Below are 20,998 nucleotides of genomic sequence, written 5' to 3' on the forward strand. Positions count from 1 at the left end.
ATATACATATATATATTCATGGATCTACAATCTGTCGATACCTGTAACTTGGCATTGCACAAGGTCATGTTTTTCTCTGGCTGTTTATGACGTCTTTACGCTAAATCCATTGGATGTTGGATGTGTACGGATTGATTGTTTAGTCTTAGATGCATGATTTTTTATTAGTTGTTAGTGGCTTTGAACTAGCTGTCAGATAACTGCGAGTACTCTCAGATCTGTTCATTGTGTCTTTTTGTGTCGGGATGTATAAGTACCCGGCCACGTCTACTTGTAGTTTTGTCCATCTGATGAGTTAAGCCTTTTTCAACTGATTTTTATAGTTCGTTCTTATGTTGTACTGTTATACCACTGTCCCAGGTTAGGGGGAGTGTTGGGATCCCGCTAACATGTTTAACCCCGCCACATTATTTATGTATGTGCCTGTCCCAAGTCAGGAGCCTGTAATTCAGTGGTTGTCGTTTGTTTATGTGTTACATATTTGTTTTTCGTTCATTTTTTTACATAAATAAGGCCGTTAGTTTTCTCGTTTGAATTGTTTTACATTGTCTTATCGGGGCTTTTATAGCTGACTATGCGGTATGGGCTTTGCTCATTGTTGAAGGCCGTACGGTGACCTATAGTTGTTAATGTCTGTGTCATTTTGGTCTTTTGTGGATAGTTGTCTCATTGGCAATCATACCACATCTTCTTTTTTATATTAACCGATTTCTATAGAGTTTGAACAAAATGGACTTAATCACTAAAATTTTACTTGACTTGTAATCAATAAAAAAATGGGGCCAAGTTCAAATAAACCCAATGTGTCACACAAACATGTTCAATTTAATAATTTTTAAAATACCAATATAGCTGGAATATTTCTTATAAACAGATCTAATCATGAAAACTTTACCACTTACTGTGGATTCTTTATTATTTGTTGGATGCCAATTTTCTAGGTTTTATGAATCCATGTAGACACAGTAAACAATCCTTCAAAATTATATAAAGGTGACCTATTGCTCATTGAAACTATGAAACCAACTGTAAATTAAATAATTCAACATTTGTAACAATTGTCATGGTAAAAAACTTGAAAAATAGATATCAAAATGTAGACAATTGTATATATACCAAAGATAAGTGCCCATCTAATTAACGCATAGATCTGACTGTGTGAATAGCAGATCAAATCCTGAAACCTTACCCTTAACCTTGACCACTCATCTAATAAATCAAATCAGGCATTACTCGACCTCATCTCCAAACATTCTTAGATATCAGTAACATGATTTCTCTCATTTACAATTTCTGCTTCTGATGAACTATTGTCTTCATTTAGTACATGCAAGTCAATAATGTTCTCAACCTGGCTTTCTTCAATGCTTTCAGAGTCAGTGAGGCATAATGCTTCAGATGGTTCTAGTGGCAACTCCATGACATCTTTGGTGAATGGATATATTCCTGTTTTTCTAAAAGCGGACTGCAAATTACTAGTTGATAATGCATTTTTGTACGCTTTGCATACCATGGGGCACACATCATTGTGATCTAGTGCACAGTTTTTTGTTCTGATAGTTTTATGACACAGACTGTTGTAGATATCTTTAAGAAGCCCATAACAACCTACATCCAGTGGTTGCAAAAAATGGCTGGTGAATGCTGGTATTAACTGGAGTATGATATTATGATTCCTTGCCCATTCAAATGTGCTAACAGGGATATGAGATGCGTGTCCATCTAACAATAACAACACAAGTTCATTATCTGGGACTATCTTCATGAAATGATTGCGGAGAAAATCCATAAAAATGTCTGAATTAGACTCTCCAGTTTTAGAGACTGTGACAACAGATCCTGGTGAAGACCCCTCCAGCAGCTGGTCATTCACTTTCTGTCCAGGAAAGATAAAGAAAGGAGGCAACGCACTACCAGCTGCATTTCCACAACCCAAAATTGTGACTGTTTCACCTTTTCCTGAAATAGCAACACTTTTCTCATCAACATTGTAAATTAAATGAGGTTTGTCTATGAGATTGTACTTAAGTAAAGCTTTTTCAAGTTGATTAAAGTACTTAGAAATGGTCTCTTTGTTGGCATTATTTGCTTTAACAACTTCTAAAGCCTTTAATTTTACAATCTTAAAATCTGGCCATCGTTTAATCATGCCTGAGTACCACATCAGAGTCAAGGGTTTATCCTTCTTGGTTTTCAGATCAAGCGCAATTGCATAGTTGGATGCCATGTCCACCACATCCTGACGATAATATCCATACCCAAGTTCACCCATTTCTATCAAGTGAGTCACCAACCTGCTTTCTTTATCTAAGGGAAAGAAAGGTCCATTGCCCATGGTAGTACAGTCAGGGTCTATTCTACCATGAACCCTATCCATAAGAGTTGTGAACGGTACACCATGTAACTTTGATGCTGAACGCATAGGAACCTTGTCCTCTACTACAGCTTTGTAAGCTGCTGCCATTGCTGACGTACTATAAGATCGATATTTTTTATTACGCTTACGATGTATACAACCAGTAATTAGAGTATCATGTGGATTGATCTACAAAATAAACAAATAATGAGTAAATTGCAATTTAACAATAGATAAAGATATACAATGTATAGTCTTTATTACTGTGAATTCATTGTTAATTGTGGTGCAATAAATGTTGTATTTCTTAGGTAAAATCTATAGGCAGATTCCAAAAAGAAATGAAAAATTCCGTCAAAAAGAACAAATTAAGAAAAATAATACTAACTGTTATTTGAATGATAATGTGTGAATGTTATATTGAATAAGAATGTTATATAAAGCAAGAAAACCAATTATTGGATATGATTGTTTCCATTAAAAGTAGAAATGATCAAAACAAGATGAAAAATGTGAACTGTTTGACGGAAATTACTTCCCATTTTTTGACACAATGTTCATGTTTTACGATGCTTTAAGTTGACACTGGTATAATGGTTTTTATTAGTGTAGTTTGATTATTCAAACATCCCTGTTTCTAAATCTTTTGCTTTTCTTTTGTTAAAAACATCTGTGATATATATTTTTTTCAATTTCAAATACCTTACTTATTAGATGCTCGTCTGTCAATAAATTTTATGATAGCAACAGGTTCATAAAATCTTGCCACATCATTGAAGGTACGTATAAAAGCCTGTTAAAATTGTATTTCATAATGTACATTAAACATACACATTTTGGATCTTTCAATTTACTTTATTTAATCAATAGTTTTATCAATTCTGTTGCTAACATAATTTCTGTCAAACTTGACATTTTATGTTAGCAACATTTGGATGTGCTACAAATTAGAGTTATCTGTCCTGGGTTGAAATCTTTTTTAAATTTCAGGCAGCAGTATTTTGCAGGAGTTCTTAATATGACTTTCAACTAGGATAAAATCTCCAATGTTGGTTAAAAATGTCAAATATATATTGACTGTCAAATTTATTTATGTTAGCACAATCTTATGTTAGCAACAAGACCGTCAATATCTTATGTTAGCAACACATTTTAGTCCGTCAAATTTAATGTTAGCAACAATAATATCCGTCAAATCTTATTTTAGCAACAAAAAAGTCCGTCAAATATTATGTTAGCAACAAAAAAGTCTGTCAAATGTTATGTTAGCAACACAAATGTCCGTCAAATGTTGTTAGCAACAAAAAAGTCCGTCAATTTTTATGTTAGCAACAACTTAATTTCTGTCAAATTTTATGTTAGCAGCATTGTTCATGTCTGTCAAATCTTATGTTAGCAACTCAAAGATAATCTTTTTTTAAGTTATTAAAATTCCTTTTTTATTGGTGCAGATGTTCAGAAATGTTTTATTCCAATTTGCCTTTCATATAAAATCAAGATATACATCCAAACCTTGATAATACTGAAAATATCAGGATTTTTTGAGTTGCTAACATAAAAATTTTCCGTCAAAATGTCTGTCAATTTTGTTATGATAGCAACATTTTTTTAAGGTGTTAATTCTTTATTTAAACTAGAGGCTCTAAAGAGCCTGTGTCGCTCACCTTGGTCTATGTGAATATTAAACACAGGACGCAGATGGATTCATGACAAAATTGTGTGATGGTGATGTGTTTGTACATCTTACTTTACTGAACATTCTTGCTGCTTACAATTATTTCTATCTACAATTAACTTGGCCACATAGTTTCAGAGAAGATTTTTGTAAAGGATTACTAAGATTTACGAAAAATGGTTAAAAATTTACTATAAAGGGCAATAACTCCTAAAGGGGTCAACTAACCATTTCTATCATGTTGACTTATTCATAGATCTTACTTTGCTGACATTTATTGCTTTTTACAGTTTATCTCTATCTATAATAATATTCAAGATAATAACCAAAAACAGCAAAATTTCCTTAAAATTACCAATTCAGGGGCAGCAACCCAACAACAGGTTGTCCCATTCATCTGAAAATTTCAGGGCAGATAGATCTTGACCTGATAAACAATTTTACTCCATGTCAGATTTGCTTTAAATGCTTTGGTTTTTGAGTTATAAGCCAAAAACTGAATTTTACTCCTATGTTCTATTTTTAGCCGTGGCGGCCAACTTGGTTGGTTGGCTGGGTCATGCCACACATTTTTAAAACTAGATACCCAAATGATGATTGTGGCCAAGTTTGGTTTAATTTGGCCCAGTAGTTTCAGAGGAGAAGATTTTTGTAAAAGATTACTAAGATTTACGAAAAATGGTTAAAAATTGACTATAAAGGGCAATACTCCTAAAGGGGTCAACTGACCATTTCGGTCATGTTGACTTATTTGTAAATCTTACTTTGCTGAACATTATTGCTGTTTACAGTTTATCTCTATCTATAATAATATTCAAGATAATAACCAAAAACAGCAAAATTGCCTTAAAATTACCAATTCAGGGGCAGCAACCCAACAACGGGTTGTCCGATTCATCTGAAAATTTCAGGGCAGATAGATCTTGACCTTATGAACAATTTTACCCCTGTCAGTTTTGCTCTTAATGCTTTGGTTTTTGAGTTATAAGCCAAAAACTGCATTTTACCCCTATGTTCTATTTTTAGCTGTGGCGGCCATCTTGGTTGATTGACCGGGTCATCGGACACATTTTTTAAACTAGATACCACAATGATGATTGTGGCCAAGTTTGGTTAAATTTGGCCCAATAGTTTCAGAGGAGATTTTTGTAAAAGTTAACGACGCCGGACGACGACAGACGACGGACGACGGACACCAAGTGATGAGAAAAGCTCACTTGGCCCTTCGGGCAAGGTGAGCTAAAAAGATAATGGGACTAGATCTATTTTTTGTCAAAAAGTATTTACTTATATAAGTATAACCTGTATTCCAAAACAGAACTTCATTGAAGTTGATTTTGTTAAATATATTTTTGGGAACTTTTCAACTTTCTTATTTGGAATCTGCCTCTACACAAAGTTTAAATGTTCAAGTGCAATTTTTTTTAGGTGTGTATAAAGAATTTGGCAAACCAAGAAATAAATTATTAGCTAAAACATGCATATTATGTATACTATACACAAAAAAAAATCCACCCCAAATTATTTAATTAGTACATTTATCTATGAAGCTTATAGTCCAGTTAATCTAGCATAAATTTGACCCTGTCATTATAGTTACAACAGAATATTTTTAAGTTTTAATCTTTAGCATTATACCCAAAATATTCACAGAAAAAGTGCCATAAAATCTGACCTGAGAAAAACTTAAATATCACAATTTTAAAATTCCTATGGAGATTTGCATTGATTTGGGAGATAACTCGGGCAAAAAAGGCAGAAAAATCAATAAAAATTGATACAAATCATTACTTTACCGCTTCTATTACAGAAAATGTGTTGATTTTTGATATTTTAGTTGTCTTTATAGTATAACAAACAACTCTAAAGATGTTTTCATATCTGTTATCAAGCTACAACCTTGATTTCATAATCAATTAGTTGACCATTTTTTAAACTCTTCACCATGTCAAAGTAAGAATCTTAAATCATTGTAAATTGAACAAGAAGTAATTGTAACAGGATGCTGTTACGAAGTCTCCCAAACAAAGCTCCAATAACTCCCCATTCATATGGTCCCATGTTCATTTGATTTGATTTTTTGTCCCATACAAGAATATATATGGCTTTACAAGATTATAGCACATTCTCAAATTGAACAGGGTGGGGACGACCCCAGGCACTTCCCTTTAATTTCATTTGATTAGCTTTATTGTCCCATACAATAATATACATGTATATGGTTTAGGGGTGGGGATGTTGATCGTTTATAAGTTTTCAAACAAAAAGGGGTGGGGTGACCCCCTAGGGACTTCCCTTTTATTTCATTTCATTTGTTTTATTGTCCCCTACAAGAATATATATGGTTTAGGGGTGGGGATGTTGACTGTTTACAAGTTTTCAAACAAGAGGGGATGGGGTGAACCCCTCTGGACTTCCCTTTTATTTCGATTTCATTTGTTTTATTGTCCCCTACAAGAATATATATGGTTTAGGGGTGGGGATCTGGACCGTTTTCAAGATAATAGTACATTCTCAAATTGAACGGGGTAGGGGTGACCCCCAGGAACTTCCATTTAATTTTATGTGATTTGTTTTATGGTCCCATACAAGAATATGTATGGTTAAGGGCTGGGGATGTTGATCGTTTACAAGTTTCAAACAAGAGGGGGTGGGGTGACCCCCTAGGGACTTCCCTTTTATTTCATTTCCTTTGTTTTATTGTCCCCTACAAGAATATATATGGTTTAGGGGTGGGGATCTGGACCGTGTACAAGATAATAGCACATTTTCAAATTGAACGGGGTGGGGATGACCCCCGGGGACCTCCTTTTAATTTTATTTGATTTTTTTTTATGGTCCCATTCAAGAATATTTATGATTAAGGGGTGGGGATCTGGACCGTTTACAAAAAGTTTCAAACAAGAGGGGGTGGGGTGACCCCCTAGGGACTTCCCTTTTATTTCATTTCCTTTGTTTTATTGTCCCCTACAAGAATATATATGGTTTAGGGGTGGGGATCTGGACCGTGTACAAAATAATAGCACATTTTCAAATTGAACGGGGTGGGGATGACCCCCGGGGACCTCCTTTTAATTTTATTTGATTTTTTTTTATGGTCCCATTCAAGAATATTTATGATTAAGGGGTGGGGATCTGGACCGTTTACAAAAAGTTTCAAACAAGAGGGGGTGGGGTGACCCCCTAGGGACTTCCCTTTTATTTTATTTCATTTGTTTTAATGTCCCCTACAAGAATATATATGGTTTAGGGGTGGGGATCTGGACCGTTTACAAGATAATAGCAAATTTTCAAATTGAACGGGGTGGGGATGACCTCCCGGGCCTCCTTTTAATTTCATTTGATTTGTTTAATGGTCCCATTCAAGAATATGTATGGTTTAGGGGTCGGGATCTGGACCGTTTACAAGATAAAAGCATATTCTCAAATGATCTCAAATTGAAGGGGGTGGGGATGACCCCCCAGGGACTCCCCCTATATTTCATGTGATTTGTTTTATTGTCCTATAATCATTTCTGAAGACTGCATGTATCTTTATAATCACTTACAGTTTTTAAGTTATATTCATTTGAAAATTTTAGAAATAAAATCCCATAGGGTTCTATAGTAAACCCCTCCCTCCTTTCTACCCCCCCCCCCCCCAAATACCCCTTAAGAGACCCCAATGCACAAACGAAAGATTGATGGCTCACCTAGACGTATTAGTCTACCATTTTATGAAATCCTAAGTCATTCTGACAAGCGGTTTTGGAGAAACGCTGCGGACAAGTTCATTTTTTAAAGTGGCGGAAGAAGAAGAAGAAGAAGCCGAAGAATAATAAAAATACATGTAATAAGAACTGAGCAAAAACAATAAGTCTCCAAACTTTGTTTGGGAGACTTAATAAAACTAATTAAGTATATACTCTTCTTTTGTGGTGTAAAGTTTCTTTAAACATGGTAGATGCTGAACAAATATAATTTACAGATATAAACAATACCAAATATTCACAATATTTTTTTTAAATGGTCTGGAAGCCATAAATTTGCTATTTCTTGAATGAAAAAAGTGCAACAACAAAAAAAAATACCCATAACACTTTGGTTTCGTACATTTCATGAGCAGAAGATTATATAAGATAGTCAAATACGAACTTATAACCCCATCAAAGTATCATACTTTACATGAATTTTAAGAAAATCAACCAAAAAACTAATTTTTGTGGAGTTACCTCCCTTTCCAATGTGAATTTCCATAAGAAATTTAATATGCTGATTTTGAGTTTTCCTCAAGTTATATTTTATGGGACTTTTTTCTGTGTGTATTTTGGTCTAAATGCTATAGATTGGAACTGAAACATTTTCTGTTGTAATTAGGGCCACCCTTAAAAAATTGTTTGTTTGGCATTGCCGACCCACACTATCAGCAGGTGGGTAGGTAGGTAGGGATTTTTTTTTTTTTTTTTTACATTTAAAAGCTTTATACATGTAAATCATGAAGTCTCTAGACCAATGTTGTCTAAAGCATTGCAGCATTGTTGTGTGTACATGCTGGTGGATTCTTTGAAAGGGGTCAACCGTCAATGTCACATTCTATATCATATGGATAATTTCATGCAAGAAAGTCAGTTTTATTGGCAGAGTAAATCAAAGTACCCAGAAAAAAACACAGAACTGAGGCAGGAAACTGACAAATTAACCATATAAGATGTATGACATGAAAATTGAATGTTTATTGTGGGACTGCCCATTGAACAGAGGCCTGATGTCACATCTTGAAGTTGTGGTCACAGTTTGGTAAAATTACCATAAGTTAAATGGCTCAACCACTACGGCTCCTTGTACAAATGGACAAAGATTTAAAACTTTGATTGTTTGTCTTGGTTTTATAAACATCACTTTCTACACCATATGGGCAATTTCATGGCAGTCAGTTTTAGTGGCGTACTAAACTGTAGTACTTGAAGGAAAACGCCAACCTGCGGTAGGAAACTGACTAACCTTACCACATATGACATGAAAATCAAACCTTAATTTTGCAACTGCCCAACTAGGGCTCAAACCAATACCTAGAGGCTAGTAATCATACATGTAAGGTGTGACAAACTACCATACAAACACGCCTACTGCCCCTGATAAGTTTTGAGGATAAAGGATCTGTACCAAATTAGGATAGCAAAATATTAAAAATTTGAAAGGTTGGCACAAATAGACATGGTGTTTATATTAATATACTTAAGTGCAAGGTTTATCAGGGCTAGGTTTAAAACGTATGATAAATTCAAAATGGAAATATGCAGCAGGACAGACAATTTTTGCAGATAAATAAATTATGGGTTGTAATGCTTGTTTGATTAACAGAAATCTGGACATGCATTACATGAATACAGATAAATTAATGAGCCCTTAGAATTGTGGAAAAGGAGGGGATTTTATTCATCACTAGTACACAAGATACGTTTATAAATATGTTTCTGTCAGTATCTTTTATGTTTTAAGAATTATCTTATTCATGTTATTAAGAAAAGGGGGGAAGTACTTCAATTGACACAAGATGCTAGTCTTTAAAATATGTATGTTTTGTACCAGGCTAGCATCTACTGGTACAAAACTACTATAACCTGTAAATCTGGGACCATTTTGGTCTTTAAGATTTGGTGATTACAGCCATAATTATCTTGAATGCATCATTGTGGTTCTGACTATAGTAGATACATTGTTCTCTGGTTCAAGGGAAGATTTGTCAATGATAAATTTCAAATATTTAATAAGTTCAACAAATGTAAGAGCCACGCATATTCAACAAATTTAAGAGCCACGCATATTTGTTCTGTGATGTCCCGGTGAAAAACTTCTATCTCATGAAGCGACAAAGTCGAGCAGACATCATCTGTTTCTGCTTTACAAAAGATAAAATTTGAGTCCTCTACAAGGTGTCTCAGAACGTTTCTTTCAAAGAATAGCTGAAAATTTGATTTTTGATTAAATCCATCTCCCTTATTGGCCTTAACCAATGCATTGCAGCATAGGGAGATGCTTTCCCCTGTCGGCCTCTTTGACATTACTTTTGGCAGACTTTTTCTATTCCATGTCATTTAAATGTTTGCTCCCAATACAGTGTAAGGCAAGCGCTTTAAAGATCGTGATTTGAAATAAGTAAAGCCAGGAACAAACTCGGCGGATACGATCAAATTCCGGCACAAGTTCGATTTTTTTTAAATAAAAAAAAATAAATTTCTGAAACGCAAATAAAATTATTTGGGCGGCAAGTTTTTCAGTGGGTCGGGCGGCAATGCCAAACAAATGAAATTTTATTTTAGGCCTAGTTTAAGGTTCAAACTTAGATTGACTGAACTATTAGAATTGATCTAATAAAAGTCTTGGTTTTTTTTAATACTTTTTAAAATAGGATTTTGTGCTCTATCAGTTTTTTCAAAAGTGACATTTTTCATTTTTTTCGGCTATTTTCTTCTGACCATCATAAGCTAGGTAACTTTTCATTTAAAATGGGAGGTTGTCACGTCTATTTTGAATCTACCACTGTTATTATTAGGAAAATGTCTGTACCAAGGCAAGAATATGACAGTTATTGTCTTTTCTTTTGAAAGGGCCGCGGTGGCTGAGTGGTCTAAGTAGCTACTACTGTAATCACTAGCCAGTCAAAACTGAGGTTGTGAGTTCAAACCTTGATCGTGCAAGTGCACTCAACTCCAACTGACTAGGATTGTTAGTTTTCCTATCAAAGGTCATGGTTTTCCAAAATAGCCTAAATGTAGTGCTTAAAAGTTACATTAAAACTACAAAGATCAAAATCAAATCAATCCATTCATTTTATTTGTTTGAGCTTTTGTTTTGATTGGGGACTTTCTGTTTTGAATTTTCCTCAGTGTTCTCCCCAGAAATTTTGGATAGCATCACATTTTGCGCAAAAAAAATTAACTGTATTTTTTTTTAATGTCATTTGTCGCGTCGCGAAGATGCCCTATTTCCTTTATATGTTTTAGTTTATATTGTTCAATTAATAACTGAGAATACAATTAAAATAACAACAAAAACAGTTGTTTCAGTTTATGTTTTCTTTATTCATTTATAGTTACAGAATTATTTTTTTCCTCTTGTGCCAAATAAAAATAAATATGTGCTTTCAGTTACCCAACAATAAGTCAAATGAATGAATGGTTCATTATAGTGCAACCTGTATATATACAAAACTAAATATCTAGTACACAAAATTAACTATTTTTTTATATTATATTAAGTAAAGATAAAGTAGCAAAAGTAGCAAAAAAAATATCAATTTAAAAACTTTTTTTTATCATGTTTATGAAATTCATTGTTTCATGGCACTGAATGAATTAGTCCCTGTTGTTTCTTATCTTTACATCAAAATGATACGTATTTTCAACAAAGTTATCTAACAAATAGTCTATTAATGCGTAGTTTTCTCTATTGGTATATTTTTTCGGTCTACCGTCCGTCTGTTGTCATAATCGTGAAAATGCGGATTTTTGTCATATCTGGTCCGGTTCCGATCCGTAGTTTACACAAAAATGTGCAATGGCGGCCGTAGAAAAGTTTACGAAAATGAGTCCGAGAATAAACATTGTTTGACAAGAGATTGTGAATGAATAAGACGCTTTTAATGCATTAAATGAATTAAACATAAACTTAAGCCAATTATGATCACTTTTTAAAGAAGTATAAAATTTATTTTAGCTCAAATCCAAAATTCTCGCTCTCGTATTACCGGAAGAGAAAGAAAGTATTTTTTTGGAGAGTTGTACAAATAAACGACCTTTTAAAAAAAATTGTTTTAATCTTCGAAATTTTGTAATACAAAACATAGATTTCGAATTGTTTTTGTGATTGCATTTTTCCATGTCGAAATTGGTGAATGCAGACACGTGGTATTAGTCATGTCACAGTGTCAGTTTGGGATATTCGCATCCAAACAGTTATCACCCTGAGGGCAATTAACACCTGGCTATTTAATCTCTTAATTGCTTTTAGTGTCCGACTTAAAGGGATTACAATTAAAGGTGATATAATTTTTATGATCATAATCGATAATAGATGAAAGTTCGAAATTGAGGACATGTAAAATAGCATCTTCAAAATAATTATAGCGTCGCGGGAATTATTATAGCATCACGGTGAAAAAATATAGCGTCGCGGTACCACGATGCTATAACAGCCTGGGGAGAACACTGTTTTCCTTATATATTATTTTATTCTGGTATCACCTGAGTTGAACAAAGGTATACAGAAAAACACATTAGTTTACATTACATTGCATATATGTACATTTGTTGAGGAAGCATTAAATATGAGTTTTTACAACGGTATGATCAGTATAGCCGACAGGTTAACATCAGAGAGAATCCAGTTTTTCATTTATAATTCTAATAAATTGGCACAATTTTCGAAGTTTAGATTTCTGTTTTTGGTTCATAATAGCATTAAATTTTAAACATTAAAGTTCGTTAGGTATTTCTTGTCAATAAATAGTGTTCTCTCTGTCAAGAGACTGCTGCATTCCATTACATAGTGGTATTCGTCACCTATAGCAACTCTGCACAACGGACACTTTCTCACAAGTATTTTTGTGATTTTACATTTTATTCAATAGCAGTACTGACCAGATGAAAATCTTTAAAATTTATCATTCTTACAGATGTCCTAGTGCCATGTTATACATGTGATATGTGCTTTTAATGTATCACATGTCAGCAAATATTTCACGGTAAAAAAAAGAATTATATATTGACATGTTGCAAGCTTAATCATGTTCATTGCTCAAAATGTTGCTTATTCATTTTAGTGATATTTAGAATAATCCTGTTCAAGTCATATAAAAAAATTCAAAACATAACCTTGTCTCATTTTACACAATAATAAAAACATCGCAATAATTTCTGAATTAAAGGTGTTTAAATGTTTTTGTTTTCACCAAAAAGTTGATCAGGATTTAAGTTCTTAATGACAGAGTCTTGATTAGTACATACTTACATCTATACTTATTTTCCCGCTTACTCTTCGTTGGAGTTCTAACTTGTTAACACAAAAATGTTTACAGGCTGCCTTCATGGACATTCCTCCCTCCTTCACAGCATAATAAGCGTCCACTAATGATTGATAATCATACTGCATAACCTTTCCATTATGTATTTCCTTTAAAAAAATGGCAAAAGATAAAGCCATGGATAATACTCAAAGTAAAAGCCCATGAAAAATAGAAAATAACTTTGAAAAAAGAATTAAAGTGATCTAGATAAATTATTCACTTGATTCACCAATATAAACGTTGAAATAAATCAGATTACAATTTTATATATTAAAAAGAAGATGTGGTATGATTGCTAATGAGACAATTCTCCACAAGAGACCAAAATGACACAGAAATTAAAAATTATAGGTAACCGTACCGTCTTCAACAATGAGCAAAGCTTATACCGCATATACATATATGGGAAAGGATCAGATAGAGTGTAACATATGTGTGACATAACGTCCATCACATTTAATTTAATATATATATGACTTTTAAATATATCAGAGATTTCTTTACCATTTCAGATTTGAGCTATGTTATCATAAAGATAGTGCTTTGGTTCAATACCTGTAAAAAGATGTTCAAACATAGGCACAGCTTTTATGATGGATGTTACATTGCCAAGTTTAACATGCTAATTTTTAGATAAAAATAACATGGGAAACTATTTTAAATGCAATGAAATAATAAGTAATACATGTAATAACCTTCTTGTTCTCATTCCTAAAACTATGCATCAGTGAGTAAAAGTTTGAAATAAAAAAGGGATAAAAAAAAAAAGATTAATGGCAATCTCAAAATTATAAAGCGTATTTTTTTAGTTTCCATTCCAGTTACTCACAAATAAGTTCCTAAAGCGTCAAAAATACTTTAATCATGTAATTGGTTGTAGTTGTAAGCTGAAGAATCATTGGTAAATGGCTTCTCATAATAAATTCATAACTTTAGTCTGACAGAAGTTTTGTTTGACTGTTTGACATTTTGCAAGTCAAATGTCACATCCGTGTTTGCAATTTGTCATGGATGTCACAAAAAATATGATGCATATTCTGTAAATAAACTGATCATAGATACCAGGATCCAAATTTTATATTTACGCCAGACGCGCGATTTGTCTTAAAAAGAGTACAAAGTTGAAGAGCATTGAGGACCAAACATTCCTTTAAGTTTTGCCAAATACAGCTAAGGTAATCTATTCCTGAGGTAGAAAAGCCTTAGTTTTTTTTTTAAAAAATTCAAAATTTGTTAATAGTTAATTTATAATTATGAACATATCAATGATAACTGAAGTCAACACAGAAGTGCTGACTACTGGGCTGGTGATACCTGCGGGGAAATTAAACTCGCCCAGCAGTGGCATCGACCTAGTTCCCATACCAGTTTCTCACAACTGTACAACTGGTGAGTCAGAATAGTATGAACTATATAGATGGTTGTAGAGGAAACCTAAAGAATTGAGAATTAAGTTATAAGGAATGACTGTTATATTTTTTCTGTCTTTTAAGAAAGAACAAAAAAAATGTGGTGCACATTGAATAACCCACATGTATCCTATAACATGTACAATGTTTCATATTTGAATGTACTTAGATATGTATGCTATAAAAGATTAGAGATTATAGATTAAGCACATAAATACTTTATGCTTGTTTGAACATAGTGAATTTAGAACATTATTTAGTATTCCTAATTACATGAATTAGTTATTCATTGTTATTGTCTCAAAACTAGAACAATTGCTTGTTTAAGACCCTTTTTGGCCCTTTATTTATTGAGTGGATGGGCAATTACCCCCAAAATTAATCCCAACCTTCAACTTGTGGTATTTAACCTTGTGGTACAATTTCAGAGCAATCAAAATACTTAATTATAACCAAATTATTGTCCAGAAACTATAAAAAAAAAAAAGCTTTTTTATCCCCTTTTTGGCCCCTAATTTCTAAATGGTTGGGACTATCAACCAAAAAAGTCTGAACCTGTGATACACTTAAACTTAAGTTATTGTCCAGAAACCAAATGTCTTCGGATCTAGACGACATGCTAACAACATACAACCCCAAATGGGGTCGTATAAAAATCATTGTTGTACTCTGTTAAATTTGTGTTTTAAAACTGAAAAGTTTGTAAATTGAGCTTTAATATCTTTAATAATTATCATTATTATCATGATTATGTATAAAAAATTAAATTTTCTTTTTTTTTCATTGTTAAAGATCATGATGATGATGTTTAGTACTTAGTGTCATAAAAGTAAGTACCTTTTTCTCTATCTTTATTTCTGATACTTTTTCCATATTTTCTTCGCCATCTGACTGATTGTCTTCTCCTTCTGTTGCATTGGCTTCACCATCTAAAGAATTGTCTTCACTATCTATCTGATTAGCTCCGCCATCTGTCTGATTATCTTCACCAGAAAACAGACTATCACAACCTGTACATATGTGCTGCCCATCTTCCTTTTCAACAAAATCTTTTGAAACTTTCTGACAAAGTTGACATTTCCACTCTTGTTTTTCAGTTTTAGCTAAAATACCCTGGTCTGTGCTCAATGTTGGTAAAGTTTTTGAATTTTTTGAACTACCCATGCTATTTGTTAAAGCTTTTGATATTTCTGAACTGTCCATGCTTGTTGATAAAATTTTTGATTTTTCTGAACTACCTTTACTTGAACATGTTGGTAATGTTTTTGTTTGACCATTGCTGGTTGATAAAGTTTTTGACTTTACTGAACTAACTTTACTTGTACATGTTGGTAATGTTTTTGTTTGACCTTTGCTTGTTGGTAAATGTTTTTGTTTTTCTGAACTACCCATGCTGGTTGATAAAGTTTTTGATTTTTCTGAACTATCCCTTGTTGAAAGTAAAGGTTTTGATTTTTCTGAATTAACTTTGCTTGTTGGTAAAGGTTTTGACTTTTCTGAACTACCTTTGATTATTGATTTATCTACTTGTAACTCAATAATAGAGCCATCACTACTATTTTCATCTATATCAGTAATTGTTGCTTCGCTACTATTTTCATCTTTATCAGTAATCGTTCCTTTGCTACTATCTTCATCTACCTCATATAGCAGGCCAGAAATTGCTGACAGTCTTTCAGTTTTTTTCGAAACACCTTTCTTATTATGTACTTCAAATGCATGATCACTCTGTATGGTGCTACCCTGACCTTTTTCTTTATCTTCTACATGTTTAACAATCTTGGGTTTTTCTTTTTCTTGTTTTATCTGTTGTGAACAAATATTTGGCTTTGTTTGAACATCATTCTTTGATTGTTCTAAAACTCTTGCCTGTTTATGTGGAATGCCGCTGTCAATATTAGATGAATTTACATTGTTTTTTCTCTTTTTATTGTCTACACAATTTGAATTCAAAATTGATGTCCAAGTCCTCTTTGAAATTGAATCACTAGATTGAGAACTTTGACCTTTAGTATTGTCGCTGTCAGTATTAGATAAATCTACATTGGTTTTTCTCTTGTTATTGTCTACACAATCTGAATTCAAAATTGATGTCCAAGTCCTCTTTGAAATTGCTCCACTAGGTTGAGAACAATGACCTTTAGTATTAATAGTACTGTCCCCTATTCTTTCCAAAATAACGTTATCTTCCAGTAGCTTCATAGGTATCTTCAGCGGAGCAGAAAAAGAGTCTTGGGCAATTTCTACGTCATAAAATACACAATTCTTGTTGTTGCTATTTTGTCTCTTCTCCAGTTGCTGTTTTAGATTGGCATCACTGTTCACAACGCCTTGAACAGAAGTTGTAAATATACTCACATCCAAAAAAGTGCAAAGATTCAACAAATCAAATGCCCGCTCATGATTCAAGGTAAAACTTCCTGTATACAGAGCTTGTACAAAATCATAAACTGTTTTCAACGAGTAATCTTTCAAGAAAACTTGACATTGTGTATTAGAACTGGTATCTGTTGAGAGCTGCTGCAGAAGGTAAGCACTGCCACATGCCACCAGTACCAGTTTATGTACAAAGACAACCCCATCTTTACACACTAGCCATGCATCACAAAACAGACCAGACTGCTGTAACCGGTACATGTGTTTTGAGAGATCTCGAGAGTATTCAGGAATAGTGATATTATAATCCATGATGGATAGATGGATACTGCTACCTAGAAGAGAAGAAATTTGTTATCATAAATTATAAATTTTAAAACCATCCCCCCAAAAAAAATAATTCAAATAAAAACATAAAGCAGGCAAATTAGTTATGGGGTTTGCTTATTGTTGACAGCTGTACAACCATGCACCTACAGTTGCTAACATCTAAAGTTAATTATTTTTTTAATCTGGTTGAGATTTGTTTCACTGGCAATCATACCACATGACAATAAAAAGTTATACAAACTGTTATTTTCATAAGGCTAGCTAGGTTATACCCTAACCTAAAATAGTGGAAACAGACAGTAATTTTACATAAATATTCCCATCTACGCCATGCTACATGTACTTTACATACATTTTGCATGTTTTATACAGACTGAATGACAAATCACATCAACTGTAAGGTATACAAATAAAGAGTTATTTTGTACAGATAAACATTCAAATTCATTGCCAGAAAACTCAATAAAGTGCTTGTGAGCACTTATGGGTAAAGATTACTCTCACTTTCAATTTTAAATTGCATTTTGCCAGACAATTTAAATTTGAGTTTGGAGTTATCTTCCTTTGTTCATGATTTTAAATTTGTGGCTGAACTTGTCAACAATTTTTCTGTTTGTTAACATGGTTAAGGGACAAATTATAGAACGGTAATTATGTTACTAGTGACACTACCAAAATTCAAACTTGATCTTTTTTTTTGGTAATGCATGTACGTTGTAATAAGCATTGTGTATATAAGTTTTCTAACATAAATGGTTGAGGCAAACTAAAGTTTGGGAACGTAAACCAATTTTGGGACATAAGGACAAAGGTAAAACTTAAGGCTCCTTCTGCTATGGCAGGGGCATAAAAAAAAATATTTTTCTCCTTGAGATGATCAACAGTAATCTTTTAATACATGATATAGACAGAAAACAAGTGTCCACATTTCTTTATTGCTTGATCAGTATTGATTGAATCAATCCAACATTTGATCAAAATTGTAGCATAGTGGATCAGTTTTATATTATAAAATTTTATTGCTATATATATATTTGAAATACTGTACATATAAGAATAGAACAACATACACTGTCAGTGAATATCTTATCGCCTACACAAAAAGAATATATAGATAAAAAATGGTTGCCATTACAATCTGTCCTAGGTGATTTAAATATTTCATAACTAGTACAAAAAATATAGTTATATTTTTGCTTTATGTCTTGCTATTTAGATTTGAAGTAATATGATATATTTAAGACCATATTAAAAACAAACTGTAAATGTGTGTAATTCTGCTCGATTGTTTTCTGTCTTTATGTAGGAGTCGATATTTGCAACATTTTGATTCTGGTCAATTATTTCTTGCTTAACAATATTTGACTTATTAAAGTCGAATTTTGTCTTGCATGAAATGGAGACAAATCCTAAACTTACAAATGTACACCTCTATGAGTCAAAAGCAGATTCAGACTTATTTATGTCTGAGCTCTGACTGAACTTAAATAAGTTATTAAAGAAAAATAAAATGCATGTGTTATTACAGACACATTCATGAGTTGTCTACTTTTTTTCCTTAATCTGTAGTAACATACGCGTTTGTAATCAGTTAAATATATATCATAAATATTTTATCTTTTGTGGGCACATAGGAATAATTGAAACTTTGCGCATTAGCTTAATATATTACCTTGATAACTACTTTTTAAATTCCATTAATACTATTTTGATCAACCATAGTAAATTAATTAGACAAGGCCTGTAAGGTAAAATTAAGCTGTAATTTATGTTATTACAGTATTTTTATATTTTAGCCCATAATAACAACATGTTTGTTATTTTTCTCTAATAACTTATTTAAGTTAGACCCTTGACTGATATAAGTAATTTATACAAAGTATTATAAAAATATTGTTTTTGGCTTTCACATAAGTTATTGTCTGGAAACTAGAAAAAAATACTTATTTTGACCTCTTTTGGGCCCCTTGTTCCTCAATTGTTGGACCCTTTACCACACATTTTATCTTCTTAAAACCCCGTGTTAATACTAACACTAACATGTGCGAACCAATCTGACATCAAATGTCAACTGTTTTATACCTATGATATCAAGAGTTTTCGGCAAAGTCTTCTCTGTCTGTCAAAATATACCATGAGCACGGTGCATATCAACGGCTAGATTGTTTGCCCCTAGAAAGTTTGTATATGGTATGAGTATAAACTAACGGGAATTAAATTAACAACGCACCACAACAAATATTTGAATCATTCGTGAACTTTTACAGGAAAAAATCCAAATTACTTTAAAAAAAAAAAAACACACACACACATAGAAAAAAAAGTATTGAACAATTTCTAGTAAAATTTTTAATTAAAAAAAAAAAATAAGAAGAAAAGTAATGTTAAGTGCAAGATCTTATTCCATGAAATAATTGGTATAATTTTAGGCAAATTTTTAACCGTGCATGCATGCAGATATCAAGACCTAGCTCTATAAAACTACATGTTTAAGGTATATGGTTAGAATTTCTTTCAGGTATGAGACTGCAAGATGTTGGAAACATCGCCAAAATGTGACTAGATTTATAATAGCCGTATTAATATACAATTACTGTCTTTTGATGAGGTAAATATTACTGACTTTTGAACAAGTGTATTCAATGAGGCCAATTTTTTGGCAGAGGACATATTAAGTGCAGTATTGCAGGGCATGTATGAACGGATATGAACTCTGCGCCGTAGATTGACGTGTTTTACCAAAATTATGTAGCCTACGTCATGACAAGCACGCGACGTTTATTCAAAATCCCATTGAAATGGAAAAACCTACTAAAATTTTATTAATATGGAATAAACATTTATAAAAATTGATTCTACAGATCCCGTTATTAATTTATGCAAACTCTGTCAGTGTCGCTTCTGAAAGAAGTTCCGTTTTTTTCAGCTTGTTGTGCTTTGAATTTTGCTACGTTTGATACGTTCATTTACTACATGATATATGCCTTGATATATGACAAAACAGTGCTTTCTTTTTATGAATTTAAAAAAAATTGTCATATTAAACTTTTTTATTTGTTCTAAATTATTATTTAAAGTGCACCCAACCATATTTTTTTTTAAAATTTATTCCGATGCTTATGTGTGTTTATCATGTGAACTTACGCCCGGAGAGAACCACATACTTTCAGCATTTTGGAAACTGACTTCGCAATCCATGTCAATTAAAATTGGAGTCGAGTGCACATGCAACATACGTGGTTCGAACTTGCAACTTCAGGTCTGCATGAGTCAAGAGGCAGATCCATGATACGAAAACATATCATTGAATCATAATTAAAAAGTTTTGATATTATGAATAGAATTGGGCTCATACTTTTTTTTAATTGTTGTATCAATAGATATAGGAAGATGTGGTTTAAGTTGGTTTAAAGGATTTAATATTCATAAAATTGAGAATGGAAATGGGGAATGTGCCAAAGAGACAACAACCCGACCATAGAAAAAAACAACAGCAGAAGGTCACCAACAGGTCTTCAATGTAGCGAGAAATTCCCGCACCCGGAGGCGTTTACTTTTTGTTTTGGGGTACCATGGATTCATTCCAAGGATTGAGAACCAGCAAACATAAATAAACATTTTATTTTCCAATTACTTCATGCACAATGTGCAGACAAAATTCAATCATAATTTCAACCATAATGATTCAGTGCTCCAGCTAGAAATTGAAAGGGGGATGGTGCCAGTTGAGGACAGGGCACTGTTTTTAAGGGGTTACTGTAACGATTCAATACTATCATTATGATAATACAAAAAAAACCTATCTTGCT

The 20,998-nt window shown here is 32.8% G+C and overlaps 1 protein-coding gene across 2 annotated transcripts; it reads right to left on the reverse strand.

The window, feature by feature from the left end:
• Positions 1–806: 806 nt before the first annotated feature.
• LOC143075858 (uncharacterized) lies at positions 807–19,373 on the reverse strand. Of its 2 annotated transcripts, none has more exons than XM_076251443.1 (4): positions 19,272–19,373; positions 15,321–17,194; positions 13,020–13,181; positions 807–2,545 (listed from the first exon to the last, which is right to left on the reverse strand). In XM_076251443.1, exons 2-4 carry the CDS (start codon positions 17,169–17,171, stop codon positions 1,256–1,258), a joined length of 3,303 nt encoding a protein of 1,100 aa, XP_076107558.1. In that variant the 5' UTR covers positions 17,172–17,194; positions 19,272–19,373; the 3' UTR covers positions 807–1,255. The 2 variants fall into 2 exon arrangements, with proteins under 2 accessions (XP_076107558.1, XP_076107559.1); XM_076251444.1 differs by having other exon boundaries at positions 19,224–19,303.
• Between the last annotated feature and the right edge of the window lie 1,625 nt (positions 19,374–20,998).

Source organism: Mytilus galloprovincialis, chromosome 5 (assembly GCF_965363235.1).
Source record: "Mytilus galloprovincialis chromosome 5, xbMytGall1.hap1.1, whole genome shotgun sequence".
NCBI lineage: Eukaryota > Metazoa > Mollusca > Bivalvia > Mytilida > Mytilidae > Mytilus > Mytilus galloprovincialis.

Excerpts from the sequence above, each read along its gene's own strand:
- LOC143075858 (XM_076251443.1), bottom strand. The coding sequence starts at position 17,171 with ATGGATTATAATATCACTATTCCTGAATACTCTCGAGATCTCTCAAAA. Across the intron at positions 13,182-15,320 it reads AAATAAAGATAGAGAAAAAG|GAAATACATAATGGAAAGGT; the intron begins GTACTTACTTTT and ends ATTTTTTTAAAG. Across the intron at positions 2,546-13,019 it reads GCGGGAAAATAAGTATAGAT|ATCAATCCACATGATACTCT; the intron begins GTAAGTATGTAC and ends TTTATTTTGTAG.